The sequence below is a fragment of the Procambarus clarkii genome, chromosome 22 (assembly GCF_040958095.1).
Source record: "Procambarus clarkii isolate CNS0578487 chromosome 22, FALCON_Pclarkii_2.0, whole genome shotgun sequence".
In the NCBI taxonomy this organism is placed as follows: domain Eukaryota; kingdom Metazoa; phylum Arthropoda; class Malacostraca; order Decapoda; family Cambaridae; genus Procambarus; species Procambarus clarkii.
The window spans coordinates 32,836,966-32,857,071 of record NC_091171.1 but is presented as its reverse complement, the minus strand read 5'-3'; the positions used below and the strand labels follow the sequence as shown (position 1 = coordinate 32,857,071).

The 20,106-nt window shown below is 46.7% G+C and overlaps 1 protein-coding gene across 3 annotated transcripts in view; it reads right to left on the bottom strand.

Moving 5' to 3' along the window:
• Positions 1-20,106, bottom strand: part of LOC123758709 (protein FAM135A) — a 429,327-nt gene that overhangs the window by 5,410 nt on the left and 403,811 nt on the right. For all 3 annotated transcript variants that reach the window (XM_069328828.1, XM_045743283.2, XM_069328829.1), the window contains 2 exons: positions 12,198-12,301; positions 3,901-4,024 (listed from right to left, as the gene is read on the bottom strand). In XM_069328828.1, coding sequence (XP_069184929.1) covers positions 3,901-4,024; positions 12,198-12,301 — 228 coding nt within the window. The remainder of the gene's footprint in view (positions 1-3,900; positions 4,025-12,197; positions 12,302-20,106) is intronic.

Here is a 20,106-nt window from a genome sequence, read left to right as displayed (position 1 = left end):
ACCACAACCCAGGTCAGACGTGTGAAAACGCGAGGTGCCAGATTTAAGCCAAAAGGTAGGCATCGAAAACGGTAAGCGTGACGCCCCACCACGAAACCTAACCAGTCCCTGAACCCCGGATGAATAGAAACGTGCCAATAGGCGTCCTTGAGGTCCAGGGACACCATCCAGACACCCGGCTCCAACAGAAGCAGGACCTGAGACAGAGTAGTCATCCGAAAGGAGGGACAAGGAATCCAGGGGTTCAGACGGGACAAGTCCAGAATGAACTTCAGATCCACACAGTCCCATTTCGGCACTGGAAACAGACAGGAAACCCACCTGAGGGACATAGTCGTTTCGACCACGCCCAAGCGCACCCACTCCAAGATGACTTGACGAAGCACAGGAGAAGAAACCTGCCCTGTTAGCCCCGAACCGCCAAAGGAGGATGAGTCGCCCAACGCCACCGCAGGCCGGATGACACGACCGAAAAGGCCCACAAATCGTGGGACCAAGCATGGGCAAACAGGGCGAGGCTCCCCACCATCGCCCTGTCAACGGGGCAAACTGCGAAAAGGCAGACGCCCCTTATGAGAACCCAACCGTCGAACAGGGCAATCACTCCGCTGACCAGACGATGCTGGCCCTGAAGGGAACAACGGCTCAGAAACTGGCACCAATGGCCCACCTCGACCAGCGGAACCCGGAACCCTGGCACGACCCCTCCGAAACTGCCGAGAACGACCGCTTCGGAGAATCAACTAGTCCACCATAGGACGACAACTAGACGAAGCCGCATGCAGAAACTGAGAGATCGCAGTCTCTGCAAACAGCAACGGACAAAATGGAGATGAAAACCTAAGAGCCAGGGCCCAAGCGGACTTTTATATACAGACGTTATATATAAGTATTTACATGTTTTGTTCACCATTACTGTACATCTAAGTTTGTATGGTGAGTAAAGGCACAAAGACATAGCTACTCACACAGTCAGCTGGTGGCAGCCGCCCTCAAGGCTAGACGCACTAATATTTCTCCTCCAACAATACTGTTTGTGGTGTTATTACACTATATACACACAATATATATAAGTATCTACCTGTTTTATTCACCATACTTGTGCAAGTAAACTGGTATGGTGCCCAAAGACCATAGTGGTCACCAGTAAACAACATGATAAGTCGTGCAGACGACGCACCTTCCTCGCCAAAATGGCGGTTCTCAACCTATTCCTATTGTTGTTTATACCCTCTATACACACGTTATATATAAGTATCTACATTTGTGTTCACAATAGCAAACCAATAAGCTGGTATGGTGAGTACAGTCAATGAAAGGTGGCCACACACAGTTAGAAGATGACGCCACCACCCTCCCACCAACAGCATTACTCCTCCCCCCATGGAGCACAGCGCTAAATATCACCACAATCCTTCTATTATCAGAACCCTGGTCAGTTTTATCACAGTCAGGGGGGCTTCTGTAATAATATCATTGCTAAATAATAGCAAGAACATGTATATTATGGCATTTTTAGGTGATGCTGTGGTTACAAGCTGAACAGCAGTGCTGTGAGCTCATGCTGCGTGCGTCAGGCTTGGTTGCTCACTCAATACTGAGGCCCCTCACACTTTTGGAATTTGGGAATTTGGCCCAGGATTTAAAAAAAAAATGGAGTCTGTTTATAAGAGCCCTGATGAAGGTGTGGTGAACCCGTGTATCCGCGGGCCATTTAAATCTTGCGTGGTACTCCGAAACATCATATGATGCCGAGGGCAATTTACTGCAAGTCACTCAACGCATCATATGATGTCTTGCACAACTAAAGGGGTAAGCCCATAGCACAAGGGCTAAAGAAAGAAAGAACATCATCAAGGGGAAACATTAGTAAATAGAGAGTAACACTATCATTGTTATCTTAACCCTGTTTGTTCCCCTAGAAGTGAAGAGTGTCTCTCCAGGTACGTTTGATTATTGGATCGCTGTTAGAATTAGTATAGAGCAGTCCCTAGTGGTCTTTTTAGTCTCTAAACAGTAAGGATGGGTTTTGATAGCTTGCAATCTAGGGAATGGCTTAGAAGCTCGTGTCTTTACAGTACATAGTTCACATCAGGGTTTGAAATGATGTCCATGCAGCTGCATGCTTCGATGCACTTTACAGACGAAAACACATCAGAAAGGTAATGTGGTGATCTTGTATCCCTACTTTCCCTATGCCTACGTTGAGGATATGGGTAGATTCTGATATTGGTTTCTGGTAGGCACTCATAATTCCTTGGAATCTGGTGGGGTACACATGGACCTGGAGTTATCAAACAGTTATGCAAGTACAGAGGAACCTCGGGTGACGAGCAGCCCCATCTACGAGCAATTGAGGTAACGAGGGAGCTATTCGCAGAAAATTTGCCTCGATTGACGAGCTTCCGCTCGGTTAATGAGAAAACCACGTGGTGCTTCCCAGCGTTCCTGCTGGTTCTCGCAAATTCTCAGATGCCTCCATCAACAGTGTTGTTGTTTTATCGCTCAGGATAAACAGCCCTCTGCATTTATTTGTGTTTTTTTTTTGTGGTTTTGTAGCTACAATTTGTAACCCCACAATGTCACCACCTGATTCAGAGGTTGATTCTCTTTCCCCACCGTAACCCCTTTCCTCCTCCTGATCGTCTCCCTCAAGCCAGCAACAACTCTTCATAAGGTAAAGTACAATTGAAAACAGTAAAACAAATAATTACAATTATAATTACATTTATTATTATTACATTATAAAATTTCATATTGATGTTTTTCAGGGGTGGAACGGATTAATTGTATTTCCATTATTTTAAATGGGGAAATTCTTTTTGCAAGACGAGCATTTCACATAACGAGCTTGTTGCTAGAACAGATTAAATTCATTAACCGAGGTTCCTCTGTATGTACTTATGAACCTGTATATCTTTTCTCAATCTTTGGAGGCTTTGTTTACATATTAAACAGTTTATGAGTTCCGAAGAACTAGGAAACAGTTTATAACAACATTTGACTGGGAAGTTTTGATGCTCATAAACTGATTCATAAATGTTCAAAACAGCCGCAAAAGATTGAAAAAATATAAGGTTCATAAGTACTTGTGTAACTGCTTGATGAATACAGGACCAGGTGGATATATCTTGGTTATCTTGAGATTATTTCGGGGCTTAGTGTTCCTGCGGCCCTGTCCTCGACCAGGCCTCCTTTTTGTTACATTCCCCTGGGAAGCAGCCCATAGCAGCTGTCTAACTCCCAAGTAGCTATTTACTGCTAGGTAACAGGAGCATCAGGGTGAAAGAAACTCTGCCCGTTTGTTTCCGCCTCCACCGGGGATCACACCTGGAACCATAGGACTATGAATCCGAAGCGCTGTCCACTTAACTGTCAGGTCCCAGGTAGGCCGGGTAGGCTGGGGACCCACCATAAAGAAGTGTTTCATAACTTTCAACATTGGATTCTTTTTCCATATATTAAGATCTACTTTGATTAGTTTGTACAGCATGAGACTTTCTAAAAATTCCACAAAAATGGAATACTGTAATAAAAAATATATGACTACCAATAGGCAATAATAGTTATGACTAATTATTCAACATTATTTAAATAATTTAGAAACGTTTAAAACCTGGAATTCAGTAAACCAGCATTGATACCTGATTAATCAGGCTACTCATATGTCAGGCTGCAAGCAGCCACATCGAACAGCTTGGTTGACTACACCCTCAACCAAAAGGCCTGGTTAGAATCCAGGCTGCAGGAACGTTAATCCTCAGAATCATCAAGAGGTAAACAGAGATATATAGGTATCACTTTAAAAGAAAAGTTGGATGAAAATATATTCCTTATATGCAAACATGTATGGTTCTATAATTTATAAATCTGATATTATATCTTGAAATAGTTCCTTACCCATGACGGAGGCATCTTTGATAGCCTGTCGGCAGAGTTCAATCCTGGCGGAATGTAGTGGAACATATCTGTCTTGTGATGACCCACACAACAAGACATTACGAAAGTGGTGAAGCTGTGACCTCTGACAAAGAACATTCAAACATTAAAAACTACAGGTAATTACTAAAAATAATCTATGTGCCATGCCCTCTATTCTACTGAAATGTTGTATCTAAATATCAAAGCCATTCTTTCCCCACAGTATGTATATCAAGCTCAAATTGAAGTCAATTGCAATGATGGCTGAAGTAAAGATAAATAGTATACCCCACACACCTTTCCTGTCTCAAACATCAATATCATTCTTATCACATTTACAGCCCTTCTTGCCTAATGCAATATATCTACTCATACAGTTAAACCCAGAATTTATTCTTGCATAATTTTTATGCTCAAATGCTTAACAACTGCACTACGCAAAGCACAGTTAGGCACTCTGAGAGTTGTACTATTTTTTTTAATTAGACTATATTTTAATGTTTTTTAATGTTTTCATTACTCTTTGTGTTTTGAAATGGAAATAGTTAAGTTTGGAAACATTTTGACATTAACTTTAACTGAACATTTATAAAAACAAAAATATGTCCTTGACAATTACACTAAGAAGTTTTTGCCAAAAATAGGTGTGCAGTGCAGTGGTTAATAGTAAATATGTCCAGACCTATTTAAATAAATTAGTGAACATTTGAACTTGTACAGCTCTGCATGGTGATACACCTGAGGTACTGTACTATGTAATTTTATTTTCCCTCACTTCATCATTGCCATATAGTACAATGTGCTGTACATTGTACTGCTGAGGTCCAAAAACAAGAGCAGGTAGTCTCTGAGGACCGGTAAATCTATTAACCATTGCAGCTATTTAAAAATAATACATCATGACAAAAACACAGCGTTGAATGTAATGAAATGCCATTTTCTGGGTGAGCCCCAGGAGGCTCCCTGGAGCTTATCGGGCTAATGTATGTTATATTAGACCGGGACATTAGCTAAGGAGTTCAGACCTACTAGGGACCAGTGCCAGAACCTGGCCCCTTCAGAGAGGTTTCAGGGAGCAATAGCCCTGAAAACCCCCTTGTGGTTGGGGTTTTACTTATCTGCCATCAACCGGGGTTACGCACCCAGAATGGTAGGCATAACAAAACAAACTCCACATAGTAAAAAACTAAAACAGAAAACCGAATAGAGAGGTAGAAACTCCCTACAATCCCAAGGAAACAAGCAACAACCCACTTTACTGCCGCGCCGATCATCCGCGCAGCCCTCCCCTCCCGAGAGGGGGAGGGGGGGCCCCCGGACCTCACCGCGCCAGCTTCCTAGCACCAGTTCGGAAGCTAAGCTTCAACCAATGTGAAAAAATGCCGACCGGTGGGAGGGAGGGTTGCCAGGGAGCCTCCGGGGCTCACCCAGAAAATGCCGTTTCATTACATTCAATGCTGGTTTTCTGTGGGGCGCCCCTACGGCTCCCTGGAGCTTCATACCCAAAGAAAAGGAAAAGAAAGGGCTGACCCGGGAGGACGCCGCCACAACTTTGCAACGTGAAGCCGAGGTAAAAGGCTGCAACCTGCAACCCAAGACAACAAGAATGCACAGGAGCAGACACACTCACAAATGAACCGGCGGCCAGGAACCTGTGCGCCCCTCAAATCCTTGTGCCCGAAATGAGCCCAAGGATAGACCGCAGGCTAACTTAAGAAAACTGCAGACTTAAGAAAATTGCAGACGACCTGGGAGACCCGAGCCCTGAAACAAGGAACAAGGGGAACCGGATCAACCCAAAGTGCATCTCCAGTCATGGCACGCAGGTAACGGCAAAGAGCCGCAACCGGGCAACACATGTCGCACCCCTGGCCGAACCAACCAAGTATCAATAACCCAAGGACCCCCCTGGAAAGCAGTCGTCTCGACCTTCACCAGAAGCATGGAGAAAGGCTGCAAGCGTACAAACCTACCACCAGCACCAAAAGAGCAGAAACCTCTGCACCGGAGGAGAGCCGGAAGCTCCCCGACCCGACCCACAGAGGCCAATGCCAACAAAGTACAGTATCTACTTGATTTAACGGCGTATATGGGGCTGTACCCAGGTCGTTACTTCCGGGGTTCCGGTATTTCCAAAGTTGTTGAAGTGTCAGTAATATTTCGAGTAACATTCAGGTAAGATATATTTTATATATCTAAAATGAAAAAAATTCATTGTGTAATTGCGTTCCAAGTTAGTTCTTGTGTTAGTGCTCATTCTATCACAGGTTACAATTAGTAATTCCTTCATATGACAAGTTGGATCACACAAGTGGACAAGTGGACCACACAACAAGTGAACCATAATAACCAAACACCTCCCTCCCTCACCGCCATTCTTCCCTCACCTCCACTCTTCCCTCACTCCCACTCTTCCTACACCCCCACCACCACCCTCCCTCCCTCACTGCTTCTATTCCTCCCTGCCTCTCCCCATCAATACCTCCCTCCATCACTGCCTCCCATCCCTCCATCACTGCCTCCCATCCCTCCCTCAATGCCTCCCATCCCTCCATCAATGCCTTCCATCCCTCCCCCAATGTCTTCCATCCCTCCCTCAATGTCTTCCATCCCTTCCTCACTGCCTTCCTCATAAAATGAGAACAGCAGGCAATGGAGGAGGTAGTTACTAACGGGGTCGAGGGAGCTACTTAAGGGTTGAGGCTAGGCGTACAGGCGGACATGTCTGTCAGCGCCTGCTCGCAGGTACCAACTTTGCATAATTCATAAATAAAACTATATTTGTTTAATTAATAAATAGGAAACTATAAATCATGTTAATGATTAATAATGTATAGTAATATACAAAAATTAACATTTTGGCATAAACAGTTTACAACTAAGATTAAAAATTTTAATACAGTATGGGTGAGAGGTTTGGCAACCATCGCCTGGTCAGCAGTCCTTGCCTTCCTTACCGCTTCCCTCACCACCACCACCAACATTCTCCCTCCCACACCACCAACAACACCCTCCCTCCCTCACCACCACCACCAACACTCTCCCTCCCACACCACCAACAACACCCTCCCTCCCTCCCTCACCACCACCACCAACACTCTCCCTCCCACACCACCAACAACACCCTCCCTCCCTCACCACCACCACCAACACTCTCCCTCCCTCACCACCAACACTCTCCCTCCCTCACCACCACCACTCTCCCTCCCTCCCTCACCACCAACACTCTCCCTTCCTCCCTCACCACCAACACTCTCCCTCCCTCACCACCAACACTCTCCCTCCCTCACCACCACCCCCAACACTCTCCCTCCCACACCACCAACACTCTCCATCCCTCCCTCCCTCACCACCACCCCCAATGCGCCCTCCCTCACCAACACTCTCCCTGCCTCTCCCCCTCAATGCCCAATGTTCCTTCCCTCACCCCCCCCCAATGCTCCCTCCCTCACCACCAACACTCTCCCTGCCTCTCCCCCTCAATGCCCAATGTTCCCTCCATCACCCCCCCCCCCAATGCTCCCTCCCTCACCACCAACACTCTCCCTCCCACACCACCACCACCAACACCCTCCCTGCCTCTCCCCCTCAATGCCTCTCCATCAATTACTGCCTCCCATCCCTTCCTCAATGCCTTCGAGGTCGGTGGCCTGTTGCCATGTGAGGGTCCGCCGATATCAAAATGACCACCAGACCAGTATATGAGGCTCCAGATACCGGTCTTCCAAACCGGTCGTTATTACCAGCAGATCGGTATAAAAGAGGCTGTTAAATCGAGTGGATACTGCCTTTGAAAAAAATCTTAAACCGAAGGGGCTACCACAAAGGGGGGCTACCGCAAAGGAAAGGAAGGATAAAATCACTCGGTACCCTTACTCAAATCTCTGAATATGTTAGATATTAAGTCACTACACATCCTCTCATGTGTATTATATATATATATATATAAAATGCTGAACTGTAATGTCAATCCTGACCTTAAAAGCTTCCTAGAAGGTTGTAACAGATCCCATGCCAAGAAAGGACAAGACAACATGATGCGAAAGAGAAGACAACTTACGAAGAGCAAGAAAATGAGGAATAGAAATGCCAGGAACGTAATACTGTCGCCGAGATGAAGCTCGCAGGTGGATCCCCATCAACTAAGCCACCTGATCACCATAGAGATGGCGATACACCCGTGTCAGAGCGAAGAGCCGAGGAGAAGACCGAACCAGTCATGTACAGGACTGGTCTGACCTGCTGAAAGAAGCGGTGCCGCGGGAAACACCCCGGGTTCGGACACCTATCAAGCAGCGTCTGAAAACAAAGCTGGGCTGGCCACCAAGAGACCACGAGGATTACTCTCCTTGGGAAGGACTCGAACTGAGACAGAACCCGAAGCAACAGCTGGGCCAGTGAAAAGAGGAACAGGTAACTCCACCTCGACCAGTCATGCCGCAGGCATCAACCGTGAACGCTTCGCAGGCGGGTAAGGGTGCCACATAGAATGGGAGACGCCAAGATCATGCCAACGCGAAGATGTCCATGTCCAGGAGTCCATACATCCGGCAGAGCCAACGAAACGAGTTGGCGACGACTGGCCAAACCGTGAACAGAGGAATGAACCGAGACAGGCCGTCTGCCAGGACGTAGGGCACCCCGGATATGAAACTCACAGCTAGCCAAACCCCGAGGATCAGCAGATGAGCCACTCGAAGGGACCAACCCCAAAGGTCAAGGACCTAAGAGAATCCGTGTGTTTCCAGCAATGAACCACTGAAAAACAGTTCGAATGGAGCCGGATGGGAGAGCCCCGAGTGACCCGAACCCTTCGAAGCACAAACCAGATAGCCACGAACTCCCGAACTGTGCTGTGAGCCTGATGGACAGACAGACCCCACCATCCCCAGCCGGCCTGGTGAGCACTGGCCACAAAGCCCCAGCCGATAGATGACCCGTCCGTGAACACATCGAGCGAAGGCTTGGGGGAGGCGCCAAGGCACAAAACCCCGAAAACCCCAAAGAGGAAGCCAGTGACGTAGCACCAACCTAAGATTCCCGGGGGACGAACCCAACAATTGCGAGAGAGCTAGAAGGGGAGTCCCCGAAGGAACTGAACAGACGCCGAAGCTAAACCCGACCCAACGGGCAGACCAGTATGGCGAAGTTCAGACTCTCGCACAATCACTCGAGCAACTGCCGAGTGACCCGGGACCCCCCTCATAAACAGCCGAAGGCGGGACCACAGCCGAAGCAACGCTTCTGGAGGGAAAGACAAAGAAGCGGTCCAAGAGTCCTAAACAAGACCCAGCCAGGTCCGGACCCGGGGCGGAACCAGATGGAGTGGCCTCCAGATCACCAGGAATCCGAACCCGGCAATCTGGATAGAACCACACCCCTGGCGAGCAGACTAGCATACCGACTGGGAGCAGTCAGTCATTCGAGGTAGTCAACGGTAGTCGCTGGTAACCACCAGCCAGTCATCGAGGTAGGCCAGAAACTGAATCCCGAGCAGATGCAGACAGGTCACCAAGATCCGGTAAAGATATGTAAATACACTAAGTGTCAATTACAAACTAGGAAAGGCAACAAAAGCGGCAGGCCTGAACCCCCACCACCAACTGTGTCAGTCCCGGAACCCTGGAGAGGAATGTGCCAAGAAGTGACCTGGAGGTTCAGGGACACCATCCAGGCACACGGCCCCAAAAGAAGCTGAACGGAGACAACAGTCTTCCAAAGAGGGCAAAGAATGCAGGGCGCAGACTGTATAAGTTCAGAAAAACAGCAAGGCCCATGTCTGCATTAGAACAGGTGGGAACTTCGGAAGGATGGGGTGGAACGACCAAGTCCAAACGCAGCCACACCAAGATGACATGATGAAACGCAGGGGAAGAATCCCACCCCGCCAGCCCCGAACCCCCCAAAGGAAGAGAAGCCGCCTGATGCCACCAGAGGCCGGAAGACAACCACAAGCGAGAGGCAACAGAGCAAGCTGCTTCCCCAGCGCCCCATCAACAGCAAAGGGAACGAAACCCTTTCCGAAAGAAAATGTATATATGTATAAATACACACACACACACACACACGCTGATAGAAAAATGAGGGCAGTAATCAGAGGCAATGTATCGGAATGGAGAAATGTCACAAGTGGAGTACCACAGGGTTCAGTTCTTGCACCAGTGATGTTTATTGTGTACATAAATGATCTACCAGTTGGTATACAGAATTATATGAACATGTTTGCTGATGATGCTAAGATAATAGGAAGGATAAGAAATTTAGATGATTGTCATGCCCTTCAAGAAGACCTGGACAAAATAAGTAGATGGAGCACCACTTGGCAAATGGAATTTAATGTTAATAAATGTCATGTTATGGAATGTGGAATAGGATAACATAGACCCCACACAACCTATATATTATGTGAGAAATCTTTAAAGAATTCTGATAAAGAAAGAGATCTAGGGGTGGTTCTAGATAGAAAACTATCACCTGAGGACCACATAAAGAATATTGTGCAAGGAGCCTATGCTATGCTTTCTAACTTCAGAATTGCATTTAAATACATGGATGGCGATATACTAAAGAAATTGTTCATGACTTTTGTTAGGCCAAAGCTAGAATATGCAGCTGTTGTGTGGTGCCCATATCTTAAGAAGCACATCAACAAACTGGAAAAGGTGCAAAGACATGCTACTAAGTGGCTCCCAGAACTGAAGGGTAAGAGCTATGAGGAGAGGTTAGAAGCATTAAACATGCCAAAACTAGAAGACAGAAGAAAAAGAGGTGATATGATCACTACATACAAAATAGTAACAGGAATTGATAAAATCGACAGGGAAGATTTCCTGAGACCTGGCACTTCAAGAACAAGAGGTCATAGATTTAAACTAGCTAAACACAGATGCCGAAGAAATATAAGAAAATTCACCTTCGCAAATAGAGTGGTAGACGGTTGGAACAAGTTAAGTGAGAAGGTGGTGGAGGCGAAGACCGTCAGTAGTTTCAAAGCGTTATATGACAAAGAGTGCTGGGAAGACGGGACACCACGAGCGTAGCTCTCATCCTGTAACTACACTTAGGTAATTACACTTAGGTAATTACACACACACACCCCACTTGTTTCTACCTTTCTGGGTGCCTAACCCAGGTCGATGGCAGATAAGAAAAACCCCCAACCGCTGTGGGGAGGATGGTAGGTCCCCTGGTAGGTCTGAACTCTATAGCTAATGTCCCGGTCTAATATAACATAAATTAGCCCAATAAGCTCCAGGGAGCTTCCGGGGCTCACCCAGAAAATGGCATTTCATTTCATTCAACGCTGGTGTTTTTTCTTCTATCTTCCAGTTCTTGGCATACAGTATTTATTGCCTTTAACCTCTCCTTGTAGCTATTGTCCTTCAGTTTGGGGAGCCATTTAGTTGCATGTCTTTGCACCTTTTCCAGTTTCTTGATGTGCTTTTTAAGATATGGGCACCGTACAGTCGCTGCATATTCCAGCTTTGGTCTAACAAAGGTCATGAACAATTTATTTATTATTTCACAATCCATGTACTTAAAAGGAATTATGAAATTGGAAGATATAGCATAGGCTCCTCGCATGATGTTCTTCATGTGGTCGTCAGATGATAGTTTTCAGTCTAGAACCACCCTTAGATCTCTTTCATCAGAATTTTTTAAAGATTTTTCACATAATTTGTAGGTTGTGTGTGGTCTATGTTCTCCTATTCCACTTTCCATAATATGGCATTTATTCACATTAAATTATATTTGTCAAATGGTGCTCCATACACTTATTTTGTACAGGTCTTTTTGAAGTGTGTGACAATCGTCTAAGTTTTTTATCTTCCCTATTATCTTAGCATCATCAGCAAACATGTTCATATAATTCTGTATTCCATCTGGTAGGTCGTTTATGTAGACAATGAACATTATTATCTCTGCTCTAATCATGTCATATGATTATATGCAATTGATGATAAAAACGTCATATGCAATTTCCCCCTTTTGATTTGTTATGTACTTTTAGTCATGTGCACCTCAATGTAGTACTTTTAAATAGCTGTACAGTTCAGGGGTTAACATAACCCCCACATAAAACTGCATGACAATTACCAATATCAAAGTTTCATCATTAGCCATAGCTGGAGAGATGGAATGCATATCTATTCCAACTTCATCTGTAATACATGGCAATACACTGTCTACCTACTGCAGTCACTTCACTAAGAAAATTAGAATGTCTTTTTCTTAAACTTTATGAAGAAGTATGAGAAACCATTAAATTTTTGCACCTGAGAGAGTCTGTATAGGAAAGTCTGGCGTATGTCAACACGATCCTTCAGAGACAGTTGCAGTAACGAACCTGACTTCTTCCATTTCTGCATGAACCACATCCCTGCAGGAAGATGGTAATTGTTAATTAAGGTTGTAGTGAATTAGTTGTTATTAATAAATATTTTGAATGGATAATAGCACAAGATCTTTTTTATTAGATGTAAAATGCCTATGATTAATATTCAAAATTTAATAATTTAAAAACCGTATATAGTCTAGAACTTCGTTTCCCATCCTAACAATTACACCACATTTGCAAGAGCAGTGCAGCTTGTTACTTTATTATAATATTGTCAACATTATGCACGTGTAGCATTATGACAGGTTTGGACAACACACACACTTAGTTAAGAAACAACTACACGTCGGTAAGGAGAGAGGCAGAGAGGAACTTTGAGAACGGTATAGCAGACAAATGTAAATCAGATCCAGGCCTTTTCTAAAAATTCATTAAAAGCAAGCTGTAGGTAAAGGTGTTGAAAATTCAGAGGTTGAAAATGGGGGACAGATACACGGAAAATTAAAAGGAAATGTGTGAAACATTAAATGAAAAGTTCCAAAGTGTGTTTGTACAAAATGAGATCTTCAGAGAACCAGACACAATAAGAATTCTAGAGAACAGCATAGAACACATAGAGGTGTCTAGAGATGAAGTGAAACAAATGTTCTTGGAGCTGAGAAAGAACAAAGCAGTTGGCACAGATGGAATTTCCCCATGGGTTCTGAGAGAATGTGCATCTGAGCTCAGCATTCCACTTCACCTGATCTTTCAAGCATCCCTGTGTACAGGAGTCGTAGCAGATGTGTGGAAAAAGGCTAACATTGTTCCAATCTACAAAAGTGGAAGCAGGGAAGACCCCCTCAATTATAGACCTGTATCGTTGACAAGTGTAATAGTGAAAATATTGGAAAAAATAATAAAAACTAAATGGGTAGAACACCTGGAGAGAAATTATATAATATCAGACAGACAGTATGGTTTTCGATCTGGGAGATCCTGTGTATCGAATTAACTCAGTTTCTATGATCGAGCCACAGAGATTTTACAGGAAAGAGATGGTTGCATTGACTGCATCTATCTGGACCTAAAAAAGGCTTTCGACAGAGTTCCACATAAGAGGATGTTCTGGAAACTGGAAAATATTGGAGGGGTGACAGGCAAGCTTCTAACATGGATGAAAAATTTTCTGACTGATAGAAAAATGAGGGCAGTAATCAGAGGCAACGTATCGTACTGGAGAAATGTCACAAGTGGAGTACCACAGGGTTCAGTTCTTGCACCAGTGATGTTCATTATCTACATAAATTATCTACCAGTTGGAATACAGAATTATATGAACATGTTTGCTGATGATGCTAAAATAATAGGAAGGATAAGAAACTTAGATGATTGTCATGCCCTTCAAGAAGACCTGGACAAAATAAGTATATGGAGCACCACTTGGCAAATGGAATTTAATGTGAACAAATGTCATGTTATGGAATGTGGAATAGGAGAACATAGACCCCCACACAACCTATAAATTATGTGAGAAATCTTTAAAGAATTCTGATAAAGAAAAAGATCTAGGGGTGGTTTTAGATAGAAAACTATCACCTGAGGATCACATAAAGAACGTTGTGCGAGGAGCCTATGCCACACTTTCTATCTTCAGAATTGCTTTTAAATACATTGATGGAGAAATACTAAAGAAATTGTTCACGACTTTTGTTAGGCCAAAGCTAGAATATGCAGCGGTTGTGTGGTACCCATATCTTAAGAAGCACATCAACAAACTGGAAAAGGTGCAAAGACATGCTACTAAGTGGCTCCCAGAACTGAAGGGCAAGAGCTACAAGGAGACGTTAGAGGCATTAAATATGCCAAAACTAGAAGACAGAAGAAAAAAATTGATATCACTACACACAAAATTGTAACAGGAATTGATAAAATCGATAGGGAAGAGTTCCTGAGACCTGGAACTTCAAGAACAAGAGGTCATAGATTTAAACTAAATAAACAAAGATGCCGAAGAACTATAAGGAAATTCACTTATGCAAACAGAGTGGTAGACGGTTGGAACAAGTTTAGTGAGAAGGTGGTGGAGGCCAAAACCGTCAGTAGTTTTAAAGCGTTATATGACAAAGAGTGCTGGGTAGATGGGACACCACGAGCGTAGCTCTCATCCTGTAGCTACAGTTAAATAACCAGCGTTGAATGTAATGAAACGCCATTTTCTGGGTGAGACCCGGAGGCTCCCCAGAGCTTTACCAGGCTGATATGCTAATGTCAGACTTTGGCATCAGTCATGTGTATGGAGTTCTAGGGCCTACCAGGGACCACGGCCAGAACCTGGCCCCCTCAGAGAGGCAAGGGGAGCAATGGCCTATAGAAACCCCCTTTGTGGTTGGAAGCATTCTATGTCTACCATCGACCGGGTCAAGCATCCAGAAAGGTAAGCATTCCAAAACAAACTCCTATTCTGGTTAAAATTGCTACCTAAAGCCGAACTAGTGGATAGAACTCCCCAACAGAAAACAAGCAAACTAGTATGACATCACACGTCACCGCGCCGCTGTCTGCGCAGCTCCCCCCTCCCCAGGAGGGGGAAGGGGGAGCCCCAGACCTCCCACGCTGGCTATCCACCCATCAGTTCTGAGGCTGGATGTCAAAACACACTAAAACCGCCAACCGGAGGGAGGGAGGGTTGCCGGAGAGCCTCCGGGTCTCACCCAGAAAATGGCGTTTCATTACATTCAACGCTGGTTTTCTGAGGGGAGCCCCATTGGCACCCTGGAGCTAACTACCCACAGAGGAAGGTCAAAGGGACAGAACCGGGAGGCGGACACCACGCACCCCTCACGGAAGCAAGACAACCGGCAGCAAACGCCAACCCAAGGCGCCACAGCCCCGAAAAGTCCTGGGAACAACACAAGAACAACGAGCAGCAAGGCCCCCGTACGAACACCAAAGATCCAAAGATCCATGCCCAAACGACCGCAAGGACACGTCGCTCAGACGGCAGCGAGAGCAGCGAAGCCACGAATGCCACGGGCATGAGGGAAGAACACAGGCAGCGTAGCCACAAGAACACGGCTGACAACCCGGGACACCATCACTCGCGAACCGGGAAGAACAGAACCGGATCAACGTAAAACGCTCCCCGGACACAGATGCCGTGGCACGCCAACAACAGTGGAGGGCCGCCACTGAACACAAAACACGACACACCCCCGGCCCAACCAACCAAGCACCAACAAACCAAGGACCCCTCCAGAATGCAGCAGCCCCACCCCACGCCAGAAAAGATGGAGACTGCTGCCACTGAACAACCAAAACGCTAAAACCGAAGGAGCAAGAAAACACAGCGACCCAACCCCCAGAGGCAAATGCCAACTGGAAAAAGAGCTAACGAAAAAACAAACCGGAACCAAATGGGCACTACCAACCGAGGAGAAGACAGAGCACGCTGACCAGAGACCAGGATGGTGCAAGCGGCGCACGAACAGGCCGGAGGTGAAACAACGCATGAGACAGCTTACTAACGGTGCAGAAGCAACACCAAGACCGAAAGCAAGCCGAAGCGGCTCCGCCAGCGCTGCACGAAAAGAAGCGACAGTACTGTATGTGGCAAGATGACGGCCCCCAACCCCCACCAGAAAACCTAGCCGATGCTAACAAGAGTAGCCACCTAAGAAGGGACAGGAAAAGGAAGGACTGCCAAAATACCCCATACTGCTGCCAAGAGAAGTACGCAGGTGGGACACCTACCACAAAGCCACCCGACCACCAACCGGAGGCAAGACCGCGAGGCAGAACGTAAGAAGCCCCGACAAGGCCCCTTCAAGCCCAGGAAAAGGCGGAGCCGCGGGAAGATCTTGGGCGCGACCACCGAAACCCAGGCGGCACAAGGAGATGGAACGTCTGCCGAACAGAAAAACTCCCCAAAGCAAGCAAGCCCGCCAGGAGTTCAGAAACAATGGGTCCGACGCGAGACATCGCAAGACCCCGAAAAACCAACCGGCAGGATAAGCATGGAAACCGAAGAAGGTGGAAGGGTTGCCGGCAGAAACAGTACCCAAACCAAGGGGTACGAGCAACTGCAACAGACCAAGACAAAGCAGCACACCAGAGGATACAGGCCGAAAAAACGCCCAAGAAACCAAGGAACGCACGCAGAACACCCCTGTGGCAGAGGAGGAAACAAGGGAACGCACAAGGAAATGAAACAGTGGAAACCGACCCCCCCCCAACACAGCAGCAAGTGCAGGCAAAACCGACCAAAGGAGATGCCAGGAAAACGACTGGGGAGAGGCAGGATGAAAGAGCTGAAGCACAAAACCCCAGGAAAACAACCAGGGGTGGACAATCAGGCAGGGACAGAAAAACCCCACGCACATGAGAGGGCCAAGCCAGGGACCCGAAGACCACGAAAAATAACAAGCAAATCCCCATACACAAACCCTAGGCACAAAAACAGTAGCAAAGTGCCACACCATATAGGCTAACATAGTTCCAATCTACAAAAGTGGCAGCAGGGAAGACCCCCTCAATTATAGACCTGTATCATTGACAAGTGTAATAGTGAAAGTATTGGAAAAACTAATCAAAACTAAATGGGTAGAACATCTAGAGAGAAATGATATAATATCAGACAGACAGTATGGTTTTCGATCTGGAAGATCCTGTGTATCGAATTTACTCAGTTTCTATGATCGAGCCACAGAGATATTACAGGAAAGAGATGGTTGGGTTGACTGCATCTATCTGGACCTAAAAAAGGCTTTCGACAGAGTTCCACATAAGAGGTTGTTCTGGAAACTGGAAAATATTGGAGGGGTGACAGGTAAGCTTCTATCATGGATGAAAATTTTTCTGACTGATAGAAAAATGAGGGCAGTAATCAGAGGCAATGTATCGGAATGGAGAAATGTCACAAGTGGAGTACCACAGGGTTCAGTTCTTGCACCAGTGATGTTTATTGTGTACATAAATGATCTACCAGTTGGTATACAGAATTATATGAACATGTTTGCTGATGATGCTAAGATAATAGGAAGGATAAGAAATTTAGATGATTGTCATGCCCTTCAAGAAGACCTGGACAAAATAAGTAGGTGGAGCACCACTTGGCAAATGGAATTTAATGTTAATAAATGTCATGTTATGGAATGTGGAATAGGAGAACATAGACCCCACACAACCTATATATTATGTGAGAAATCTTTAAAGAATTCTGATAAAGAAAGAGATCTAGGGGTGGCTCTAGATAGAAAACTATCACCTGAGGACCACATAAAGAATATTGTGCAAGGAGCCTATGCTATGCTTTCTAACTTCAGAATTGCATTTAAATACATGGATGGCGATATACTAAAGAAATTGTTCATGACTTTTGTTAGGCCAAAGCTAGAATATGCAGCTGTTGTGTGGTGCCCATATCTTAAAAAGCACATCAACAAACTGGAAAAGGTGCAAAGACATGCTACTAAGTGGCTCCCAGAACTGAAGGGTAAGAGCTACGAGGAGAGGTTAGAAGCATTAAACATGCCAAAACTAGAAGACAGAAGAAAAAGAGGTGATATGATCACTACATACAAAATAGTAACAGGAATTGATAAAATCGACAGGGAAGATTTCCTGAGACCTGGCACTTCAAGAACAAGAGGTCATAGATTTAAACTAGCTAAACACAGATGCCGAAGAAATATAAGAAAATTCACCTTCGCAAATAGAGTGGTAGACGGTTGGAACAAGTTAAGTGAGAAGGTGGTGGAGGCGAAGACCGTCAGTAGTTTCAAAGCGTTATATGACAAAGAGTGCTGGGAAGACGGGACACCACGAGCGTAGCTCTCATCCTGTAACTACACTTAGGTAATTACTTAGGTAATTGCACCACAACCAGATACAGGAACAAGGACACACCACGCGAAACATGTTACCAATGCAAACGTGCAGCAGCAGCAACAGGCCCCACTGCAACATGCAACATGTAAATAGCAACTCGCTTCTGCAAAGGCAGAGAATGAAGCAGGCAGACCCCCAGACAGGGCCAACGGAGACAGGACAGAACCCAGCAGGCCCAGAAATCTGCACACCAGGTGACCAATGGCGGAGAACCCCGCTCGATACCTGCTGGATGGGGTACTGGGAGCTCATTTACACCCCAAGCCCGGCCCGAGGCTAGGCTAGACCGGCCAGAGGGTGGCCCACCAGGCAGCTGCTTGGAGTGGCCTGCAGGCCCACATACCCCCCACAACTAGGATGGGCCAGAGCTTCTATTCGAAAACAGGCTAGTGTGCCCTGGAAGTCCACGAACGTACCGGCAATATGGCGTATGGTTGCAAGTAGGTCGTATAACAACCGCAGACCTCTGATGGTTATACAGTGTTCCCCGATTGTGCCTGTAGCACCACTGCACTCCACTGGTACTATCCCGCAAGTTCTTCTAGAGAGGCAGGACCCAAGAGCCAGAGTTCAAAACCTTGCAAGCACAACCAGAAGAGCCCTACCAGGTGAGTACATAACCAGCACCACAACCCACATACCTCATAACACGAAAAAAGGTAGGTCCCCTGAATGACTCTAGCACGGGTTGGACATGCACATGAGTGGGACTGGAAGGGTTGAAACGGGACAGTCACTGGTGTGCGAACGGTTGCAGTCGTACAGAAAATAAACATCTCCGCATCCAGCGCCCGGCCAAAAGATGCCAGACCGCAGAAACTCACATGTCGAACGGAGGCATGAACGTGACACGACTCAACCGTGCCCAAAAGATCCTGAGAGCACCGCTAGGTGAAGAAACCAGAGCCGGACCCGCAGGAGAGCAGGGTAGAGGCAAAGGAGGCGGCCCACACCCATGACACAGGGAAAACCTCGGCATCCTCCCCACAGCTGGAAACCTGGACACCCCCGGAACGAAGGGGCACATACCGCAGCAAGGGAGAAGAGCGAGAGGCGAAGCACCCGAGAAAAAAGGGCGCAAAACACCAGCACTGAAACACCGCCCAGACCAAAACAAGCTCCACGGTGCATGCGCATGACACACTGGCTGAACCGCACAACCCACTCTGCGGGAAGGCGCCAACCAGGACTACTGCACGAGAAAAGTAGCCAAAAGAGGAAGCAGGAACAACAAAACTGACCATCCAAGCTAAGACATACCTTGAGGTGGTTACCTTGAGGTGCTTCCGGGGCTTAGCGTCCCCGCGGCCCGGTCGTCGACCAGGCCTCCTAAACATAGCCCAAAAAAGTACCCAACATGGCCACAAGTAGCCCAACATGGCCACAAGTAGCCCAACAGGGCTACAAGTAGCCCAACAGGGCTACAAGTAGCCCAACAGGACTACAAGTAGCCCAACAGGACTACAAGTAGACCAACCGGCCCACAAGTAGCCCAACAGGGCCACAAGTAGCCCAACCGGGCTACAAGTAGCCCAAAACGGCAACTCGGACGAGGAGCCGACAGACGTTCTAATAATGCGGGAAGTAGCGAAAACCTTCCCGAACCCTCGAGAACACAGAAGCCAACACTAGTCCCGAAGGTACACAAAGGCGCAGGCGCACCCGAGACCAAAGTCACGTAGAACCCTAAGAATGGGGAAACATGAAGACACCATCCCCAAAAAAGAGGGGGGGGGAGGGGGGGAAGCATCCACCCAAAGGACGGAACCAACCGACTCAAAGGCCAAGGAACCGAGCCCGGGGAGGGGCCGACGCCCAACAGCATGTACGGCGAGTGGTGAGGAAAGATCCCACTCCGCGTAACCACAAGCCCTACCTAGAGGGGGAGAAAAAACCCCACGGGGTCCTACGGGGCCAAGGGCCCCCCCAAGTCAGCCCCTCCCCACCCCCGGGAACCTACACGACAGGCCCCGGGGCCG